The sequence below is a fragment of the Trachemys scripta genome, chromosome 14, assembly GCF_013100865.1.
Source record: "Trachemys scripta elegans isolate TJP31775 chromosome 14, CAS_Tse_1.0, whole genome shotgun sequence".
NCBI lineage: Eukaryota > Metazoa > Chordata > Testudines > Emydidae > Trachemys > Trachemys scripta.
Window position 1 is genome coordinate 35,743,190 of NC_048311.1, and position 18,086 is coordinate 35,761,275.

At 49.2% G+C, this 18,086-nt stretch overlaps 1 protein-coding gene across 2 annotated transcripts; it reads left to right on the forward strand.

Annotated features, from left to right (window-relative positions):
- LOC117886900 (zinc finger protein 271-like) lies at window positions 1–7,176 on the forward strand. Of its 2 annotated transcripts, none has more exons than XM_034789008.1 (2): window positions 1–199; window positions 4,115–7,176. In XM_034789008.1, exons 1-2 carry the CDS (start codon window positions 190–192, stop codon window positions 6,529–6,531), a joined length of 2,427 nt encoding a protein of 808 aa, XP_034644899.1. In that variant the 5' UTR covers window positions 1–189; the 3' UTR covers window positions 6,532–7,176. The 2 variants fall into 2 exon arrangements, with proteins under 2 accessions (XP_034644899.1, XP_034644900.1); XM_034789009.1 differs by having other exon boundaries at window positions 4,118–7,176.
- Window positions 7,177–18,086: the final 10,910 nt, after the last annotated feature.

Below are 18,086 nucleotides of genomic sequence, written 5' to 3' on the forward strand. Positions count from 1 at the left end.
GCAACAAAGAGTGCGTGTCTTTATGCCTTGCAGTGGAGACTGCATTTCCCACAGTGCATCTGTGATGGAAACACAAAAGGCAAGTGGGATGCAGGTTCTGCTACCCCCGGTGCATCAGAGAAGCATCTCTGGTTGGCTGGGGCTGCTCCCCAATTACCCCTGGGTGCTTGGGCACAGGGCCCTCTCGGTATGAATCCAGGTAAGTGCTGGGAAGGGGATTGATGGTAGGTGCAATGGACAGACAGCTCAGGGAAGGTAGCCAAGGAACCTTGATGTAGGTCAATACAGCAGTTGAGCATTTTGCAGCCTGACCCCTAAGAAGCTGCTTAGAGAGCAAGGTGCCCTGTTTGGGGCTGGACTGCAGGACCCCTGTCTTTGCCAGCTGAAATCATTCAAGAACCAGTCAGCCCCCCAAAATCATGAGACTGCTTTCAACTAATGAGGCTTTAAATAATAAACACATTATTATTCATTATTATTAATAATAATTTTATTTATTTTATTATTATTACTACTAATTATTATTTTATTATAGTTTATTATTTGCCTTCTGGGTTTTGAGACTCAAGAACCAAGTTTTCAAGCTTTTCTCTTTAACCTTGAGGCTAGAAATGTACTTTTTTTAAAAGAAAAAAAATTAAAGCTGAGATTCTTCCATAATCATCTGACTCTGGGCACTGGGGCTTTGAGGAAAACACTAAACATCATGAGGCTGGAGATAAAAATCAGACGTTGGCATCACGGCAACAGTCACCCAGCTCCTTAGCTGAGCCAAGATTTTGCAAAGTGACTTAATGATTTTCAGTGTCCATCTTAACGGGGCCGGATTTTCAAAAAGTGCTGAGAACTTATCCTCTGAAAAATCAGGGCTTCTTTATCGTGTGTCAGGTTAATCATCCAAAATTCAGCAGCTGCTTTTGAAAATCTTGGTCCGGTAGCTCCATTGACGTTAGTGGGGCAGTGCCAATGTGCACCAGCTAAGGAGCTGGTTCTACAGGCTCCTAGTACAAATCCAGAAGTGGGAATGGGAAGGAGCAGAAAAGCCTAAAAAGTAGACCTTCCCCCACAGCTCACGCTTCTCAGCTGGCATTGTGAGAGCTCCTCTCCTGTTTCAACTTTAGCTATCGGTTCTCTACAGCCGCCCATCACCGTAGTGTCTGATCATCTTCCACTTAAAATTCTGTGCAGGAGCAAAGTCCCTAGTGGACTCCTTAGACTCTCTGGCACCTTTTGAGGGTCAGAACTATGCTTGTGGATAGGAGTGAAACTCATTTTAGGACATAAGAAGGGCCATACTGGGACAGACCAAAGGTCTATCTAGCTCAGTATCCTGCCTTCCAACAGTGGCCAGTGCCAGGTGCTTCAGAGGTAATGAACAGAACAGGTAATCATCAAGTGATCCACCCCCTGTCGCCCATTCCCAGCTTCTGGCAAACAGAGGCTAGGGATACCATCCCTGCCCATCCTGGCTAATAGCCATTTGATGGACCTATCCCCCATGAATTTACCTACTTCTTTTTTGAACCCTGTTATAATCTTGGCCTTCACAACATCCTCTGGCAAAGAGTTCCACAAGTTGACTGTGTGTTGTGTGAAGAAATACTGCCTTTTATTTCAAACCACTTTGTAGCATCCTGAGGACCACACCACTAAACCTGGCTAGAGAACAGAATTTTGGTTCTGTGAAATTTTGAGTGTTCAGGAAACGTTTTGGCCAAAATTGGGACAAAAAGCCAAAACCGTTAAAATTGTCGTGAAACTGAAGTCCTGCAATATTTTACTTCAGAAACATTGAAATGTTTCCGCAGTGAGAATGGTGTTTCCTAAATATGCTCCTCTGCTCCAGGGCAGGCTGCCTTGGAACAAAGACCCTCGAAACCTGCCTGATTTCGCTTGAAAGTTTCAATAGAATCGGGACATTCCTACAGAGAACATTTCAATTCTGTCAAAATATTTCCTGGTGAGAAAACGGTTCCATTGGAAAATTTTCTGCCAGCTCTAGCCAGCGACCCAGTACTTTGGGTATAATGATGATGAACCCCTAAATGTACCTTATATTGGGCATCTCTGTGGTAGGACTAGTTTGCTGGCATTGTTCTTAGAGGTGACCAGATAGCAAGTGTGAAAAATCAGGACAAGGTGAGGGGGTAATAGGCGCCTATATAAGACACAGTACCGAATATCGGGACTGTCCCTATAAAATTGGGACAGGTGGTCACCCTAATTGTTTTCCTTTTCCTGGAACCTTTCTGCTATTGATTTACTTAGTTATAGCGAGGTTAATTAATCATTGGAGCAATTTGCCAACAATCACGGTGGATTATCTGTCTCTGGCAATTTTTAAATCAAGATTGGATGCTTTTCTAAAAGATACGCTCTAGTACAAACAGAAATTATTCTGGGGAAGTTCCCTGGCCTGGGTTCTCTGGCCAGGAGGTCAGACTAGATGATCACAATGGTTTCTTATAGCCTTAGACTCTGCATTATTTGTATTACATAGGATCTAAAGGCAGCAGCTGAGATCTGGGTGCGCTACAAACACACAGTGAGACTCAGTCCCTGCCCCAAAGACCTTATAGTCTAAATAGACATGATAGGAAGGGGAGGGGGGAAGGACTATTATTCCCATTTCACAGATGGGAACTGAGGCTGGCATTTTCAAAGGTTACCTAAGGGAGTTATTAAAATGAATCAAGAAGTTGTTCCTGAAATACAATGAAAGTTGGATGTCTATTTCACATAGGCGCCTTTAAACATCCCAGCCTAAGTGAACTGTCCAAGGTCATACAGGGAAGTCTGTAGCAGAGCTGAGGAATGAAACCAGGTGTCCTGCGGCCCTGCCCCTTTCCTTAACCACAAGACCATCAGCCTTCCTCGCACTGTGACCTTGTGTTGTCTTTTACACGCGTGTAAAGTGCGTGAAATAAGCAACCCTTTCCAAAAAGATTTCAAGGTCAGAAGGATCATTCGGATCCTCTAGCCCAGTGGTTCTCAACCTTTTTGGGCGCTAGGAGCCATTTGTCAATGTTTGTGGCCTGTCGCGACCCAGTAAATAGTCTGGGGGTGGAGGCTTGGGGGTGGGTTCAGTTGGATCCTGCACCTAGGGGGGTTCGGTCCTGCTCGGCGCTCGCCCCACAGTGGCAGCTCCTGCAACTCCCATGCTGTGGGGCTGGTTGGGCTTGGCTCTCCACTCCGGGCACTGTGACTTCTGGGTTAGCAGCGCTGCCCCTGACTGGACCCAATCTGTGTGAGTGGAGCTGTGCCCTGGCTCATGGGGTTGCAGGGGCACTCACTCAGGTTTGGCCTACCGAGGCTCCCGTTGCCATGACAGCTGGGCCAAACCTGAGTGGCACTGAGAGGTTGCAGTGCCTGGAGCGGGGAGGCAAGCCCAGCAAGCCCCGTGGGACAGGAGCCGCAGGAGCTGCCATGCGACCCTTTGAAACATTCTGGAGCCTCGGCGCCAACTTCTAGTTTTCCCTGGGGGTGCTCCACCCCCCCTTTGCCCTGAGGCCCTGCCCCCATTGCACCCCTTTCCCCGAAGGCCCCGCACTCGCCTCTTCCTGCCCCCCTCCCAAGGCCCCACCCCCACTCCACCCCCTCTGCCAAGGCCCCGCCCTCACTCCACCTCTTCCTGCCCTTGCTCTGCCCCCTCCCCTGAGGCCCTGCCCTTCTTCCGCCTCTTCCTGCCCCAGCTGCACCCCATCCCCGAGTCCTCACCTGCCCATCGCTGGCTGCTCTCCGCCCTCCTGCAAGCCTCCAAACAGCTGTTTTGCGGCTGCACCAGCACCCACTTTTTTTTTTCCGCAGGTGCTCCAGCCCCAGAGCACCCACAGCGTCGGCGCCTATGTTCTGGAGACCCAATTTTGGGTCCCGACCCACGGGTGGAGAAATGCAGATCTAGTCTGACCACCTGAATAGCACAGGCCGTTTAATTCCGCTCCATGATTCCTGTGAGGGGTCCAATAGCTTGAGGCTATGCCGAGATCCGGGCATTTTTAGGGATTCGGCGTCTGCTTCTGCACCTTATCGAGTTTCCCCAACCCCCGGTGCTGAGGTTTCCTTTCTTCCCAGCCCAGAGAACGACTCGCCTTCAGATTCTCTCTTTTTATCCCAGCAGCTGACGGGCTCGAGCATGAGAACGAAGAGATGAATCCCTGGCAGGGAGGTCCGGAGCATGCGGAACCACGCGGGGCGTTCTCGGGAAGATCCGAAGGGATTGCTTCTCAGGGGGGGAAAACCGGGGAGAGTCGGCGCAGGTCCGGGAGGCAGCACCCAGTAAAACAAGAGGATAAACATGCCTGCCATCGGCGAGCTTTCAAGGGACCCCAAGACAGCAACGCGGTCGCCGCCGAGAAACCCTATAAATGCAGCGTGTGCGGCAGGAGCTTCTCTCAGAGCTCCAACCTCCTGACTCACCAGAGGCTGCACACGGGCGAGAGACCCTATAAATGCACCAGCTGCGGGAAAAGCTTCAACACTAGCTCAGCCCTCATCGTGCACCGCCGGACCCACACCGGGGAGAAATCCTACCGCTGCCCCGACTGCGGGCGGAGCTTCAGCGAGGGCTCGGTGCTGATCAAGCACTGGCGGACCCACACGGGTGAGAAGCCCTACAAGTGCTCCCACTGCGGGAAAGGCTTCAGCCAGAGCTCCAACCTGCACGCCCACCAGCGGGTCCACACCGGGGAGCGGCCCTACCACTGCGCCGACTGCGGGAAACACTTCAGCACCAGCTCCAACCTCAGCGCCCACCAGCGGGTCCACACCGGGGAGCGACCCTACAAATGCCCCGAGTGCGGGCGGAGCTTCAGCCAGCAATCCAACCTGATCTCCCACCAGAGGACCCACCTTGAGGAGAAATCCCACCTATGCTCTGACTGCGGAGAAGGCTTCAGCACCAACGCCCAACTCCTGACCCATCGGAGGAGCCACGCGGGCGACAGGCCTTATAAATGTCCTGACTGCGAGAAAAGCTTCCCCAGCCGCTCCGCCCTGATCACCCATCAGAGGACCCACACGGGAGAGAAACCCTACGAATGTCCTGATTGCCAGCGGGGCTTCACCCGGCGCTCGGACCTCAATAAGCACCGCCGGGTCCACACAGGGGAGAGACCCTTTAGGTGTGCCAGCTGTGGGAAAAGCTTCAGCCAGAGCTCCCACCTCATTACCCATAAGAGACTCCATGAGGAGACAAAGCCCTATAAAAGTTGCGTGAGCACCACGCCGACAGTCCTCCAGGAACACGATTCCGGTAAAGATACCCAGAGCCGGAGAAGCGTCGGCCAGAGCTCGGCAGAGACCAGCGATGGGGAATCCCACCTAGCGGGGAAGCCCCATCAATGCCCCGACTGCGGAGAAAGGTTCGACGCCAGTTCCGAGCTCAATGTGCATCGGCGAACGCACCCACAGGAGAAATCTCGTCCACGTGCTAACGCCGTGCAAAGGTTAAGTGGCTCCAATCACAATGCACGAGAGGGAGCTGACCCAGAGGAGGAAGCTGATCTGGGGAAAAGATTGAAGGCGAGCCCAGCACCCCCCAATACACATCCCAAAACCCCGCTGGAGGAAGAGTTCTCTCCGTGCATTAGCACTGAGCAAAGCCCCCAACCCACCAGCTCCAACGTCAGTGCACGTCAGAGATCCCACTCAGAGGGGGAATCCTTTCCATGCACTGTTACGAAGCAGAGCCCAGTGCCGGCTGCCCGCCAGGCAGAGCCAAGGGGCCGCAAGGCACGCTCTGATCCGAGCTCGGCCCCTCCGCACCGTCCAGCGGCAAAGCCCTTCAGGTGCTCCGAATGCGGGAAGAGCTTCAGCCAGAGCTCCAACCTGATCAAACACCAGCGGACCCACACGGGGGAGCGCCCCTACACCTGCGCCGTCTGCAAGCGGAATTTCAACACCAGCTCGACGTTGATTGTACACCGCCGGACCCACACTGGGGAAAAATCCTATCAGTGCCCCGACTGCGGGCGCAGCTTCCGGGACAGCTCCGTACTGATCAAACACCAGAGGATCCACACGGGAGAGAAACCCTACAAATGCTCCCACTGCGGGAAAGGCTTTGCCCAGAGCTCCAATCTTCACGCCCACCAGAGGACACACACCGGGGAGCGGCCCTACCACTGCCCCGACTGCGGGCGGGGCTTCAGCCAGCGCTCCAACCTCATCACCCACCAGAGGACCCACACGGAGGAGAAATCCTACCTCTGTCCCAACTGCGGGGTTGGCTTCGGTTCCCGCCCGGCCCTGGCAGCCCATCAGAGGGCCCATGCAGAGGGCAGGCCCCACCAATGCTCCGACTGCCAGAGGAGCTTCGCCCGGCGCTCAGACCTCGTTAAGCACTGGCGGACCCACACAGGAGAGAGACCCTACCTTTGCCCCCAGTGCGGGAGAAGTTTCAGCCAGAGCTCCCACCTGGTGGTCCATCAACGATCGCATCTGCCGGAGAAGCCTTACAAATGCACCGACTGTGGGAAAAGCTTCAGCACCAGTTCTCACCTCCTTGCCCACCAAGGGACCCACACGGCGTAGCCACGTGGCACTGGTGTGGTCCTAGAAATGTCAGGCTGGACTGGGCCTCGAGAGGACATCCAGTCCAGCCCCACCAGCGGAGGCAGGACCAAATACACCTAGCCCATCCCTGACAGGTGTTTGTCCAACCTGCTCTTAAAAACCTCCAGTTGGTGAGAGTCCCTCAATCTCCGTAGGTCGCCTGTTCCAGAGCCGAACTCCCCTTAAGTGTTAGAAAGTTTTTCCACATATCTGGTCTAAATCTTCCTTGCTCCAGATCAAGCCAATTACTTCCACTGGGACAAATAATACTGTTGCCTTCCTATAAATCACTTTTCACCTGTAGAGTTCAAAGCACTTCCCAATTTCTAATCTATATATCCTCACAGCACCCCTGAGATGTAGGGAAGTGCTATTATCCCCCGTTTTACAGATGTGGGACTGAGATGCAGAGAAGCTAGGTGGCTAACTTGAGGTCAGACAGGAAACCCGTGGCCCAGCAGGAAGGTGAAACTGACTTGCCCATGTCCTAAGCCAGAGCCTTTACCATTGGACCATCCTTGCCCTCAGGTAGCTGAAATCATAGGCGCTGACTTTGTAATGTGCCAGGGGGTGCTCGCCCCTGCTCCACACCAGGCCCCGCCCCCACTCCACTCCTTACCTCGAGGCCCCACCCCCACCGTACCTGTTCCAGCCCCCTCCCCTGAGCGCATCTTGCCCTCGCTCCTCCCCGTCCCCCCAGTGCCTCCTGCATGCCGGGGAACAGCTGATCCACGGCGGGCTGGAGGTGCCGGGAGGGAGGGGGAGGTGCTGATGGGGGGAGCACCCATCACTTTTTTCCTGTGGGTGCTCCAGCCCTAGAACACCCACAGAGTTGGTGCCTATGGCTCAAAGAGGGGAGGAATGGGGCACTGGGGGGAGATCTGGATTCTGGATTCTCCCTGTGTGACCTTGAGCAAGGTACTTAGGGACCATCCACACTGTCATTGTAATTCCCAGTTTGGGTAGATGTACACACCCTTGCTTTGATCAAGCTAGTGTGCTCAAAATAACAGCCATGCTGCCGCAGCATGAGCTAGCAGCTAGAGTACAATCCCATCCGAGACCCTAGCTACGTACTCAGGTGGCTAGCCAGTCCTGTCCCCCTCCCCCCATCCCATGGCAGCTACACTAGGAGTGGCGGAAGGTTCCTAAAGAGGGGGGGCATTGGTGCTTGAACCGTGGCCCCACCCTCATGCCGCCCCTTCTCCCCAAGGCCCCGCCCTCGTGCCGCCCCTTCCCCTGAGACTCTGCCCCACCTCACCTCTTCCCTCCATGACCCCACCCCCTGCTCACTCCTCTCTGCCCTCTTCCCCCGCCCCTGTCATTCACTCTTATGGCCAGTAAAAAGGGATGGGGCCATGGCCCCCTGGTTCCCCTGCATTCCGGTGCCCCTGAGCTACCCCACTGTTTTTAGCATGCTGGCTCCATCAAAGGGAGCACATGTACAACTACCCACGCTGGAAATTGCAGCTCCAGCTTTAATAGAAACGCGTCCTTAAGGCTACATTTTTCAAAGTGCCTAAAGATTGAAGTCAATGGGAGTTAAGTCCCTTATGCAGGTGTGGTGCCTTTGAACATCCCGTTGAATGCCTTCCTGCATCTTTACAGGTTTCAGAGGGGTAGCCGTGTTAGTCTGTATCAGCAAAAAGAACGAGGAGTCCTTGTGGCACCTTGGAGACTAACAAATTTATTTGGGCATAAGCTTTCGTGGGCTAGAACCCACTTTACCAGTGCCACAAGGACTCCTCGTCGTTTTTCCTGCATCTTTAGGCACTGAAACACCTTTGAAAATCTAGCCCCTTGTGCCTCAGTTCCCAATCTGTACAATAGGGATAGGAGCACCCCTCCTACACAGTGCATTAAAGATTGCGAAGTCTTTGGATACTAGGTGAAGGGGGGCCCGATAAGTACCCTTAGAATACATTATTGTGCCATGAATGTAGAGACCTTTGTCATGCTTGAAACTGTGTTGACAGCTAGTCACTGGTTGGCATTTTCTGAGCAGAAAATATTTCGTTAATGGTGGGACCTGGGGTGCCTGGGGCAGCCCTCACTGAAAATGCCAAGATCAGGGCAGGCTGCAAAAGGAGAACAGATTCTCCCAAAATTGGTGATTAACAATGAAGTTAGACTCCCCAACCAGTCACAAACTCTGCTCCTGATCCCCCCACATTGGTTGTTGAGAAAAAGAACTCACACAGCCCCCTTCATTGCATTCCAGGTCTCTGGCTCCCAATCAGCACCTAGATCCAGTACAGTGAGAAGTTATTTGAAACTCTGCTCACTATAGAAAATATTCTTCTGACCCCAAAGGGTCAGTCACATTGCCAGGTCAATATTAGTTTGGATCTTATCCAAAATACCAGGCTGCCAGCCAATCCTTTAGCATCTAAAACTAAAGGTTTATTATAAGGAAAAAGAAAGAACAAGAGGAGAGTTGTTAAATGGTAAAGCAATCAGATACATACAGAGACTTCAAAGTCCGTATACCAGATTCTTAGCAGTATTGGTGAGTTTGCTGGCTTGAGAGTCCCTCTGGAACACATCCACAGCTTGGATGGGTCATTCAGTCCTTTGTTCAGAGCTTCAGTTTGTAGAAAAGTTACTCCAGAGGTAAGGAGCAGGAATGAAGACAAAATGGAGATGATGCAGCTTCCCTTTATATTCTTTTGCCATGTGACTTGTACTTCCTGTGTCCCAAACACAAGCTTCACAGCACATGCCATGGAAAAGCCATAGAGGTCCCTTCCATAGGCATGCTTCTACGTGTCTTGCTGACTCATACAGTGTAGTCCCTGGTTTCTTTCAATGGGTTCATTGTACAGCTGATGACCCTGGATAGCCATCGAACAGGCTAGGCAGTGCTGATGCCAATCAGTCTGGGGGTGTCAGCCAGAAACATAGCACAAGTTGGAAATAAAGATATACTTACACATCTATAACTCACAATGCAAAGGTGATACAAACATCTAAAGAAGATTATCATACTTGGCAAAGTATAACATTTTTGCAGATACCTCACACGGCATATCTGGTCAGATTCCTTGCAATTTTATAATATTGATATCAACACTATCATATAAAGTGTCCCCCATATTCCATACAGCGTCACAAATGGAAAATCTCGTTTAATCAAAACAAATAAAATAGCGTTCCTCTGGGAAACTGGGCATTTCCCCCTGGGAAATCCCCAAGCGGGGGAAAGCTAGTGGGAATCTACTTTCCAACTTGAATTCCAGCTGGAAAAAGTTGGGAAACAGTCAGAAAATGTGAGAAAATAGGATTCTCTTACTCTCCCTCTCTTTTTCTAATAGTCCCATGGGAAAACTGGAATTTCCCACTGGGAAAACTTCCCATAGGACATATGCCCCTGAAAATTCCTCTGAGAATCAATACAGGGGTAGTTGTGTGGAATTCTATGGCCTATATAAAGCAGGAGATCAAACTAGATGATCAAATGGCCCCTTCTAGCCTTAAAATCTAGTAAACAAATTCCCTTTTTCCAACCAGGTCTAATAACTTCATCGCTAGCTAGGTCTGACTAATGGATGTGGCCCTTTAGCCCAAGCAGAAGGTGCTTATGCTTTTGGATAGAGGTCAGGGGGTTCAGTCCTCACAGATGGTCAAATTCCCTACAAAGTGTTAAAAATTCCAATCTCCGTGTCCGCATGTACCATTGCTGCTCAGAAAACCTGCCGGAACCGAACTTGAGACTTCTGGAGCTAAAAGCATGAATTGGTACAGCCTGATCTAAAGGAGAAAAGGAGGCTGCATTTGATAGTCAAGTTTTATTTATAAAAGTTTTAATAAACAATTAATAGCTGTTAGAAGCATGTTACAGACGTGATTAGTATGTGCTATAGGTGCATCAGTTGAAGGTTATAAGCATGTCCGTAGGAGTCAGTATCGATGGTTATAAGCAATCTATTGATCTGTCGACCTGTCTAAATGGGGAGGAGGAGGTCGCATACTTCTTTGCTTCTGTAGGCTGAATTTATTGCACATACCAGAGACCTCTTGCATCCCTCCAGTCCACCCTCCTTTCCCCTCTATTTCAGTGACTCCCTATAACTTTCCCCCCCTTTCCTGGTTAGTTTTTGTTCTGTCCGGGAGATGAGTCATTCGGGGTAGCAACATTTTAAACTCTGTTGGGAGGAGGAGCAGGGATGTTGTTATGCTGGAAGGTGTTAGGGGGTGCAATCAACCTGTTGTTTGATCTACAGACATTTACAGAGGTGCTTGAAGCTGTGGCTAGGTGAATCAGATGGAAGGGGTTCCCCGTGCCCTCTACTTTTCCCCTTCTTGTTTTCTGATTTTGTTCCCCCAGAATCAATCGGATTGTGACCACTGACATCTAGAACGTTCCCATATATGTTGGAATTGATCAGGTGCGGTGTTCCGACATTACCACGTTACGAAAGATAAACGGAGAAATGTAGTAGAGTGTCAGGCTTTTGAACTCCCAGCCAACAATTGAGTGACCATTTCTTGAAATGCTCTGTTAATCCTTTATTAACCTGTAATAAATGTCACCGTAATAAAAAGTGTGAGCCGGCAATCTCCATTTCCTCCAAGGCTATAGTGGACTCAAAACTTCTGTATCCTGCCTAGCCAATAGAGGTGGACAGAGAACCACTCTTTGTGAGTGAGTGAGGGGTACAATTGCGTGAGAGCCAGTCTCAATTTCTAAGAATATTTCTTACTGTAACCCTTCTGCCAAGTGGAGTCAGCAGCAACCACGACTGGGTTCTATACCTAGGGGTTCCTTTCCATCGATCCAACACACAACTGGCTCGAGCTCCCACCCACAATAACCTGGGACAATTGCACACCACCCCTGGCCACCTCCAAGAAGCAACACTTCCCTTCTCGCAAGCACAGAGTCTGAGCATAGAAAAGAAACTTTTCATAAAAGGAGGGAAGTCACCCGGCATTAATTAGGGAAAACGCCGCAATCAGGATTCATAAACATAAAACCGTGGGCAAAACACCCACCCCAGAGCACGTTGGGCAGTGTTCTTTTGCCTCAAGTTCTTAAGTGCATCAACCAAAACTTCCTTTAATGTGCTGCTCCCATATGCTTCCACCACACCCCACTCACGGTTGTTGTCCTTAGTCAGTGAAGATCCAAAGTTCAGAGGTCATCTTCAGGTGCTCACCCGCCAACAGGGGCACCTTGCTTTGAAATCTGATCTTTTGTGTGCTATACTATACAGATTTAATGGGGGAGACCAGTGTTTCTCAAACTGGTCCTGATTCAAAAGGGAGTTGCAGGGGGGTCACAAGGTTATTTTAAGGGGGTCACAGTATTGCCACCCTTACTTCTGCGCTGCCTTCAGAGCTGGGCAGCAAGAGAGCAGTGGCTGTTGGCCAGGCATCCAGCTCTGAAGGCAGCACCCTGCCAGCACCAGTGCAGAAGTAAGGGTGGCAATACCATACCATGCCATCCTTACTTCTGTGCTGTTGCTGATGACAGAGCATTAACAGGTGTGTTGTGAGCAAGACACGAGAAGTCATTCTTCCGCTCTACTCTGCTCTGGTTAGGCCTCAGCTGGAGTATTGTGTCCAGTTCTGGGCGCCTCATTTCAAGAAAGATGTGGAGAAATTGGAAAGGGTCCAAAGAAGAGCAACAAGAATGATTAAAGGTCTTGAGAACATGACCTATGAAGGAAGGCTGAAAGAACTGGGTTTGTTTAGTTTGGAAAAGAGAAGACTGAGAGGGGACATGATAGCAGTTTTCAGGTATCTAAAAGGGTGTCATAAGGAGGAGGGAGAGAACTTGTTCACCTTAGCCTCTAAGGATAGAACCAGAAACAATGGGTTTAAACTGCAGCAAGGGAGGTCTAGGTTGGACATTAGGAAAAAGTTCCTAACTGTCAGGGTGGTTAAACACTGGAACAAATTGCCTAGGGAGGTTGTGGAATCTCCGTCTCTGGAGATATTTAAGAGTAGGTTAGATAAATGTCTATTAGGGATGGTCTAGGCGGTATTTGGTCCTGCCATGCGGGCAGGGGACTGGACTCGATGACCTCTCGAGGTCCCTTCCAGTCCTATAATCTATGAATCTATGAATCTACCTTCAGAGCAGGATTCCCGGCCAGCAGCAGCCATTCTCTAGCTGCCCAGCACTGAAGGCAGTGCCCCGCCAGCAGCAGCGCAAAACTAAGGGTAGCAGCACCACAACCCCCCTTACAATAACCTTGCAACCACCCCACAACTCCTTTTTGCATCAGGACCCCTACAATTACACCACCATGAAATTTCATATTTAAACAGCTGAAATCATGAAATGTACTATTTTTAAAATCCTATGGCCATGAAATTGACCAAAATGGACCACAAATTTGGTAGGACTCTAAAAAAGAAGAACAGGAGTACTTGTGGCATCTTAGAGACTAACAAATTTATTAGAGCATTAGTAGGACTCTAGTTATCAGTGGTTTCATCTCTGTTGGTGTGTAACAAGACTCCCACTTGAATCTTAATCAGTTTTGTTATTACATAGTGGAAAAATAAAGAAGAGAATGGGACCAGTATCTGCCCTTTCAATTCTAATGGTGTTGGGTTTGGCACCCATGTCCCCTGCCTAGTGAGTGCTGTTTAGTTGAGGGTGAGGTCCTCAATCAGGGTATGCCAAGCATAATTCTGCTGCCCTTGATTCACACAACAAGGATAACAACCCTTTAGTGCCCCTGCCCCCAGTAACAAAGTGACTTGTGATCCAACACCAGCCAAAAGTGATCATTCAGGCAAAGCAGTCCCATCATGCCGAGCACCTAGGCTGGGTGGGTGTGCCCATGCAAACAAGGTCAGCTCGTGAAATCCTCTTCCCCAGCTCAGCACAAGATGTCACGAGAGAGCTCTTTCAGACCCTGCTCAGGTTACCAATAATTATTCCCAAATGGCTGGATTTTCAAAATTGCTCAGCACCCAACTTCTTCCATTTAGGCACCTAATAGGAAGTATGAAGTTATTCAAAAGTTCCCAGCAGCCAACAAAGAAAGGACTTTTTTGTTGTTGTTGAACTTTCTGTATTGTTTGGTGGAAGGGACTTGACAAATGAAATTCTTGTTTGTCTCCAAGTTTCCTCTGTGGTGTGTAAGATATTCTATTCATTTGGGTTCTTATAGTGACCCATCACCATGGTCTCCTGGCCTGAGAATCTCCTCATTTCTCAATCTATGGGAAGCCAAGTGTCCTGTGTCATAAAATCATCAGTGTAGGATTTTAGACTACTCCGTCGTATCAGAATAAGACACCAGATAAAGGAATTTGTTTTTTGCTTCATCAATGACTCTGCTTGCCTTGGTTGCCAGCCATTAAAAGGTTGTTGGGTCTTCCATTGTCTCTCCAGCTCCCTAAAAGTGGGGGTGCCACCAGCACCCAAACCATGTCCCTGCCCTCCCATGCCGCCCCTTCCCCAGATGCCTTGCCACCTGCATGCTTCTCTCCACCCCTCTCCCCAATCGCTCACCCTTACGGCCCCATAAAAAGTGGGACCTGTCCACTTTTAAAAGTGACGGGACCAGGCCCCTCCCCGCATGCATTCCAGTGCCCCTGCTGAGCGGTTTTCAAACTTTTTGAGCTGAGACTCCCTCCCACCCCGCTTTGAGTTACAGTTTTTGGTTGTGACCCCACTCCCAATCCCTGACAGGCTGGGTGGCCTGCTGAGGTGAGCCAGGGGTGGAGGTGGCGCTCCCTCCCCAGGCTCTGCCACACGGAGCTGGCCCAAGCCCCACTGGTCCCTCCCCTCCCCAAATATAGAAGTCAAACTACACCTATGAAAAAAACTAAAGTTTTCCAGTGCCTATGTATCCCCTGTCTATGGCCACATGCATACAAGTACCATAGTCACTGAGGAGGGTTGAACCAAGGACCTTCAGCACTGAAAATACAGCCCCTGCTACTGTTGGTAAGTAGCAGGCTGTGTTGCAGAAGGTATTTAGATACCTAAAGATGCAGCTAGGAGTCTAATGGGCTTTTCCAAAATGTCCAGGTGCCTAACACCAGTTGGTTTCTAGGGCCTTAAGTATCTTTAAAATCTGGACCTTAGTTGCTAAGGTCACGTCTATACAGAGAAATTGACTGGAATCACTAGTCTGGAATCACTTCCTGCCTGGAAGTGTTTTGGGAATAAGAGAACCATTGTGTGTGTCTGGATGTGAGGTTCATTTTTTTGTTTGTTTTCATGTGAAAAACAAAACCAATAAAAAAGCACATAAAGGTAAGTGAGTTACAGCTTGTGTATAATTCTGAATCCAACACACTGCACAGGTTCTCCAACAGAATTATACAGTTTTACAATTCATCAGAGCTGCAAGACCAGCTGATACAAAACCAAACGGTACCACGTAGACCAGGGATCGGCAACCCGCCCTTCCCACAGCCCCCATTGGCCAGGGACGGCGAACCACAGACAATGGGAGCTGCGATCGGCCGAACCTGCAGACACTGAAGGTAAACAAACCGGCCTGGCCTGGCCTTTCCCTGGCAGGCTGCGTGCCAAAGGTTGCCAATCCCTGATGTAGACATAACACAGTAGGGTAGGTGTTACGAGCGTAAAATACAAGCCACTCGTAAACAGGAAAACCAGGGAAGGAGGGGAGTAGGGAGGCTATGTGGAATGAAGGTCAGGCATTCTTTCAGTAGCGTAACTGGTTTTTTAATGAAATGTATCCAGAAATTGAGTTCAAATGTCTTCAAATTCATGTAATTGAGCTGGTGATGCTGTCTGCCGACTGTGAGTGCTGACCTCAGGGCAGACTGTCAAAAACAAGGCAGACACCCCAAACTGGCGGTGTGTTCTATAATTAGAGTTCACCAAGCCGGTAACAAACGTGAACTCATGGATCGCTATAAGAGTCTACAAGTGAGAAGTTGACCATGGGAATTACCTAGATTTAGGGGGTTGGTGTAATTGTGAAGAATTTTGTTGTGTCAATCTTGAGTGAATAAATTCAACCCGGCAGGTTGCTGAAGCCATACACAGGGTGCAGGACTGCCCAGAGGAGGGGGGCAAGTGGGGCAATTTGCTCCAGGCCCCGGGCCCCGCAGGGGCCCCCACGCCACAAGAATATGGTATTGCAACTTTTTTTTATGGAAGGGGCCCCCAAAATTGCTTTGCCCCAGGCCCCCTGAATCCTCTGGGCAGCCCTGACAGGGGGATACAGTTAGTTCTCGTTTACATTATGCTTCTGATCACAACTGTTAACCGGTGCAGTTCTGTGCTACAGTCACAGGATGGGGCTTCAAAAATGCACCTGTGGCCAGCTACAAAGGAAGGAAGAAGGGGAGTGGGATGAAATACAATTGAGGCAACAGTGAAGCTGGGGCTTTCTGAAGGAATCAGCACTAGATAGACAATGGCCCTGGCGCTGCAAAGACCCACACACGTGATTAACATTATACACTTTGAATAATCCCACTGCTGTCAGTGAAGCTCTCAGTGCGCAAATTGAGCATATGCTTAACTCTTTGCAGGATCTCAGCCAATATTATTAAATTAGCATGCAATCCTGCAGCCACTTACATAGATGTTTAACTTTGCTACCATGAAGGTAACAAATACTTACCATGTGCATAAGTATTTGCAGGCTTGGGGTCCAAGGTACCAATTGCTACACTGGGTAATCTATATTCTGGATCCAGCCTTTAGTCATTATATTTTATGTTATATTATTATACTCATTTGGTATCCTTTTTAAAAAAAAATAATTTCCACTTTATTAATTTCTTTATTTTTGCTACTTTATTTCATTCAGTTTATTAAGTTGGTTGGCAATTAAAAAAAATGGTGGGGAAAAAAATATCAAAGTTTCACCCTTTCACCAGCTTTGAAACTGAACAATTTTTTGCCCTTTTTTTTTTCTTGTTTTAAAATAATAATAATAATAAAAAATTACTGAAAAAGCCAGTTTTCATGAAATGAAAACAAAAGCTTTTCGTAACCCTTTCATTAATGTCTATGATAATAAAGGTTGAAAAAATAAATGGCAAATGAATAAAAATTGAAAAAAATCAACATTTTTGCATTTTTATCCATTTTTCACAGAAGCCCGCTTTGCAATTAAATAACTCTTTGTTCAAAAATGTTTCTACCCATTCAAATGTTATCCTTGTTTTACTTTATTGTTCCCTGTTATGTATTTGTTACGGAGTCCCCGGGCGATGCTCTGGAACTGCTCCCCACAAAGCCAGTCAGGACTTTGGGGAGCCTCCTCTCTCTGAGCAGACTGGCTTCAGGGCAAGAAGCTCACACGGCTTCACCTCCTGGGTCTCTCCTGGGAGCATTCAGCATATGCCCCTCTGTGCGCTTCCCACAGCGAGTCCTCCCAGGCGGGGTCCTGGAGAAGCCAAAGGGTTCTGCACCCCCCACTTTGCAGTCAGACGTGACTCTCAGCCAGCCAGTAAAACAGAAGGTTTATTTAGACGACAGGGATACAGTCCAAGACAGGTCTTACAGGCACAGATGACAGGACCCCCTCAGTTAGGTCCATCTTGGGGTCCCCGGGCACATTTTTGGGAGGTCAGAGCCCCGTCTGCCTCCCACCCAAGCCCCTAGCCAGCTTCTGAAACTCTCCCTTAAGCGACCCCTCCCACAGCCTTTGTTCAGTTTCCCGGGCAAAGGTATCACCTGGCCTCTAACCCCTTCCTGGGTTCTCATGTTACATGCTCAGGTATTCTCCGTCTGTCAGTCGCCCATCCCCCAATGCAGACCATCCTAGCCACACTCCCCTGTCAGCATTCAAAGACCACAGTAAGAACAGTCCCAGTTCGTCACAGTATTATATTTATATTTTATTTTCCTTTATGACATTGTTTTATCTGCTACGCTATGCATCTATTAAACCCCAGGATCAGCATCTAAATAATCTGATCTAACTGCATCCAATCAGAGAGGCTACAGTTTATTCAGATGTGGTCACACTCCTGTCAAAATAGAATACCTCACAGCTCCCTAATCTGCTCCTTTTCCCTTTAAAGTCACTGGAAAATCTCTCATGAGCTTCAATGGTGCAAGATGAAGCCCTCAGTGGGGGCAGATTTCTGTGCTACCAGTAGCTGAATAGCTTTCAATTTCCCTTGTCCAACCTGAGCTGGGAAAGGCAATGAATGAACTGGGGCTACCTACAGTTCCTGCCTCTCAATAGGGCGGCGTGGTAAAATAGACACAGTGTGACCCTGATACTGGGGGGGGGGGGGGGGAATTCCCTGCAAGTGACAAGACGCTGAAACTCTCCCCTTGTCCTTACAGAGTGGGGCACGGTGATCTCTAGAACAGAGTGGGGGACGGTGATCTCAGCAAGGCAGGGACCAGGATAATGATCAGAGGGAATGGGAGGGTGACTGAAGTGACTTCAAAGCAGCTGTTCATTTCTCAGACTTTCCTCATTGCAGTGACACGTTTTTTCTCCGCTGGGGGGTTATTTTCGTCGGATCAAAACGCGGTCCTAATTTTAAATGCACGGTTTTGTGTGCCTGGGCTCATCTAGAAATAATTCATTGGGGAGAGGGGGACAGGGAAAAAAAACATG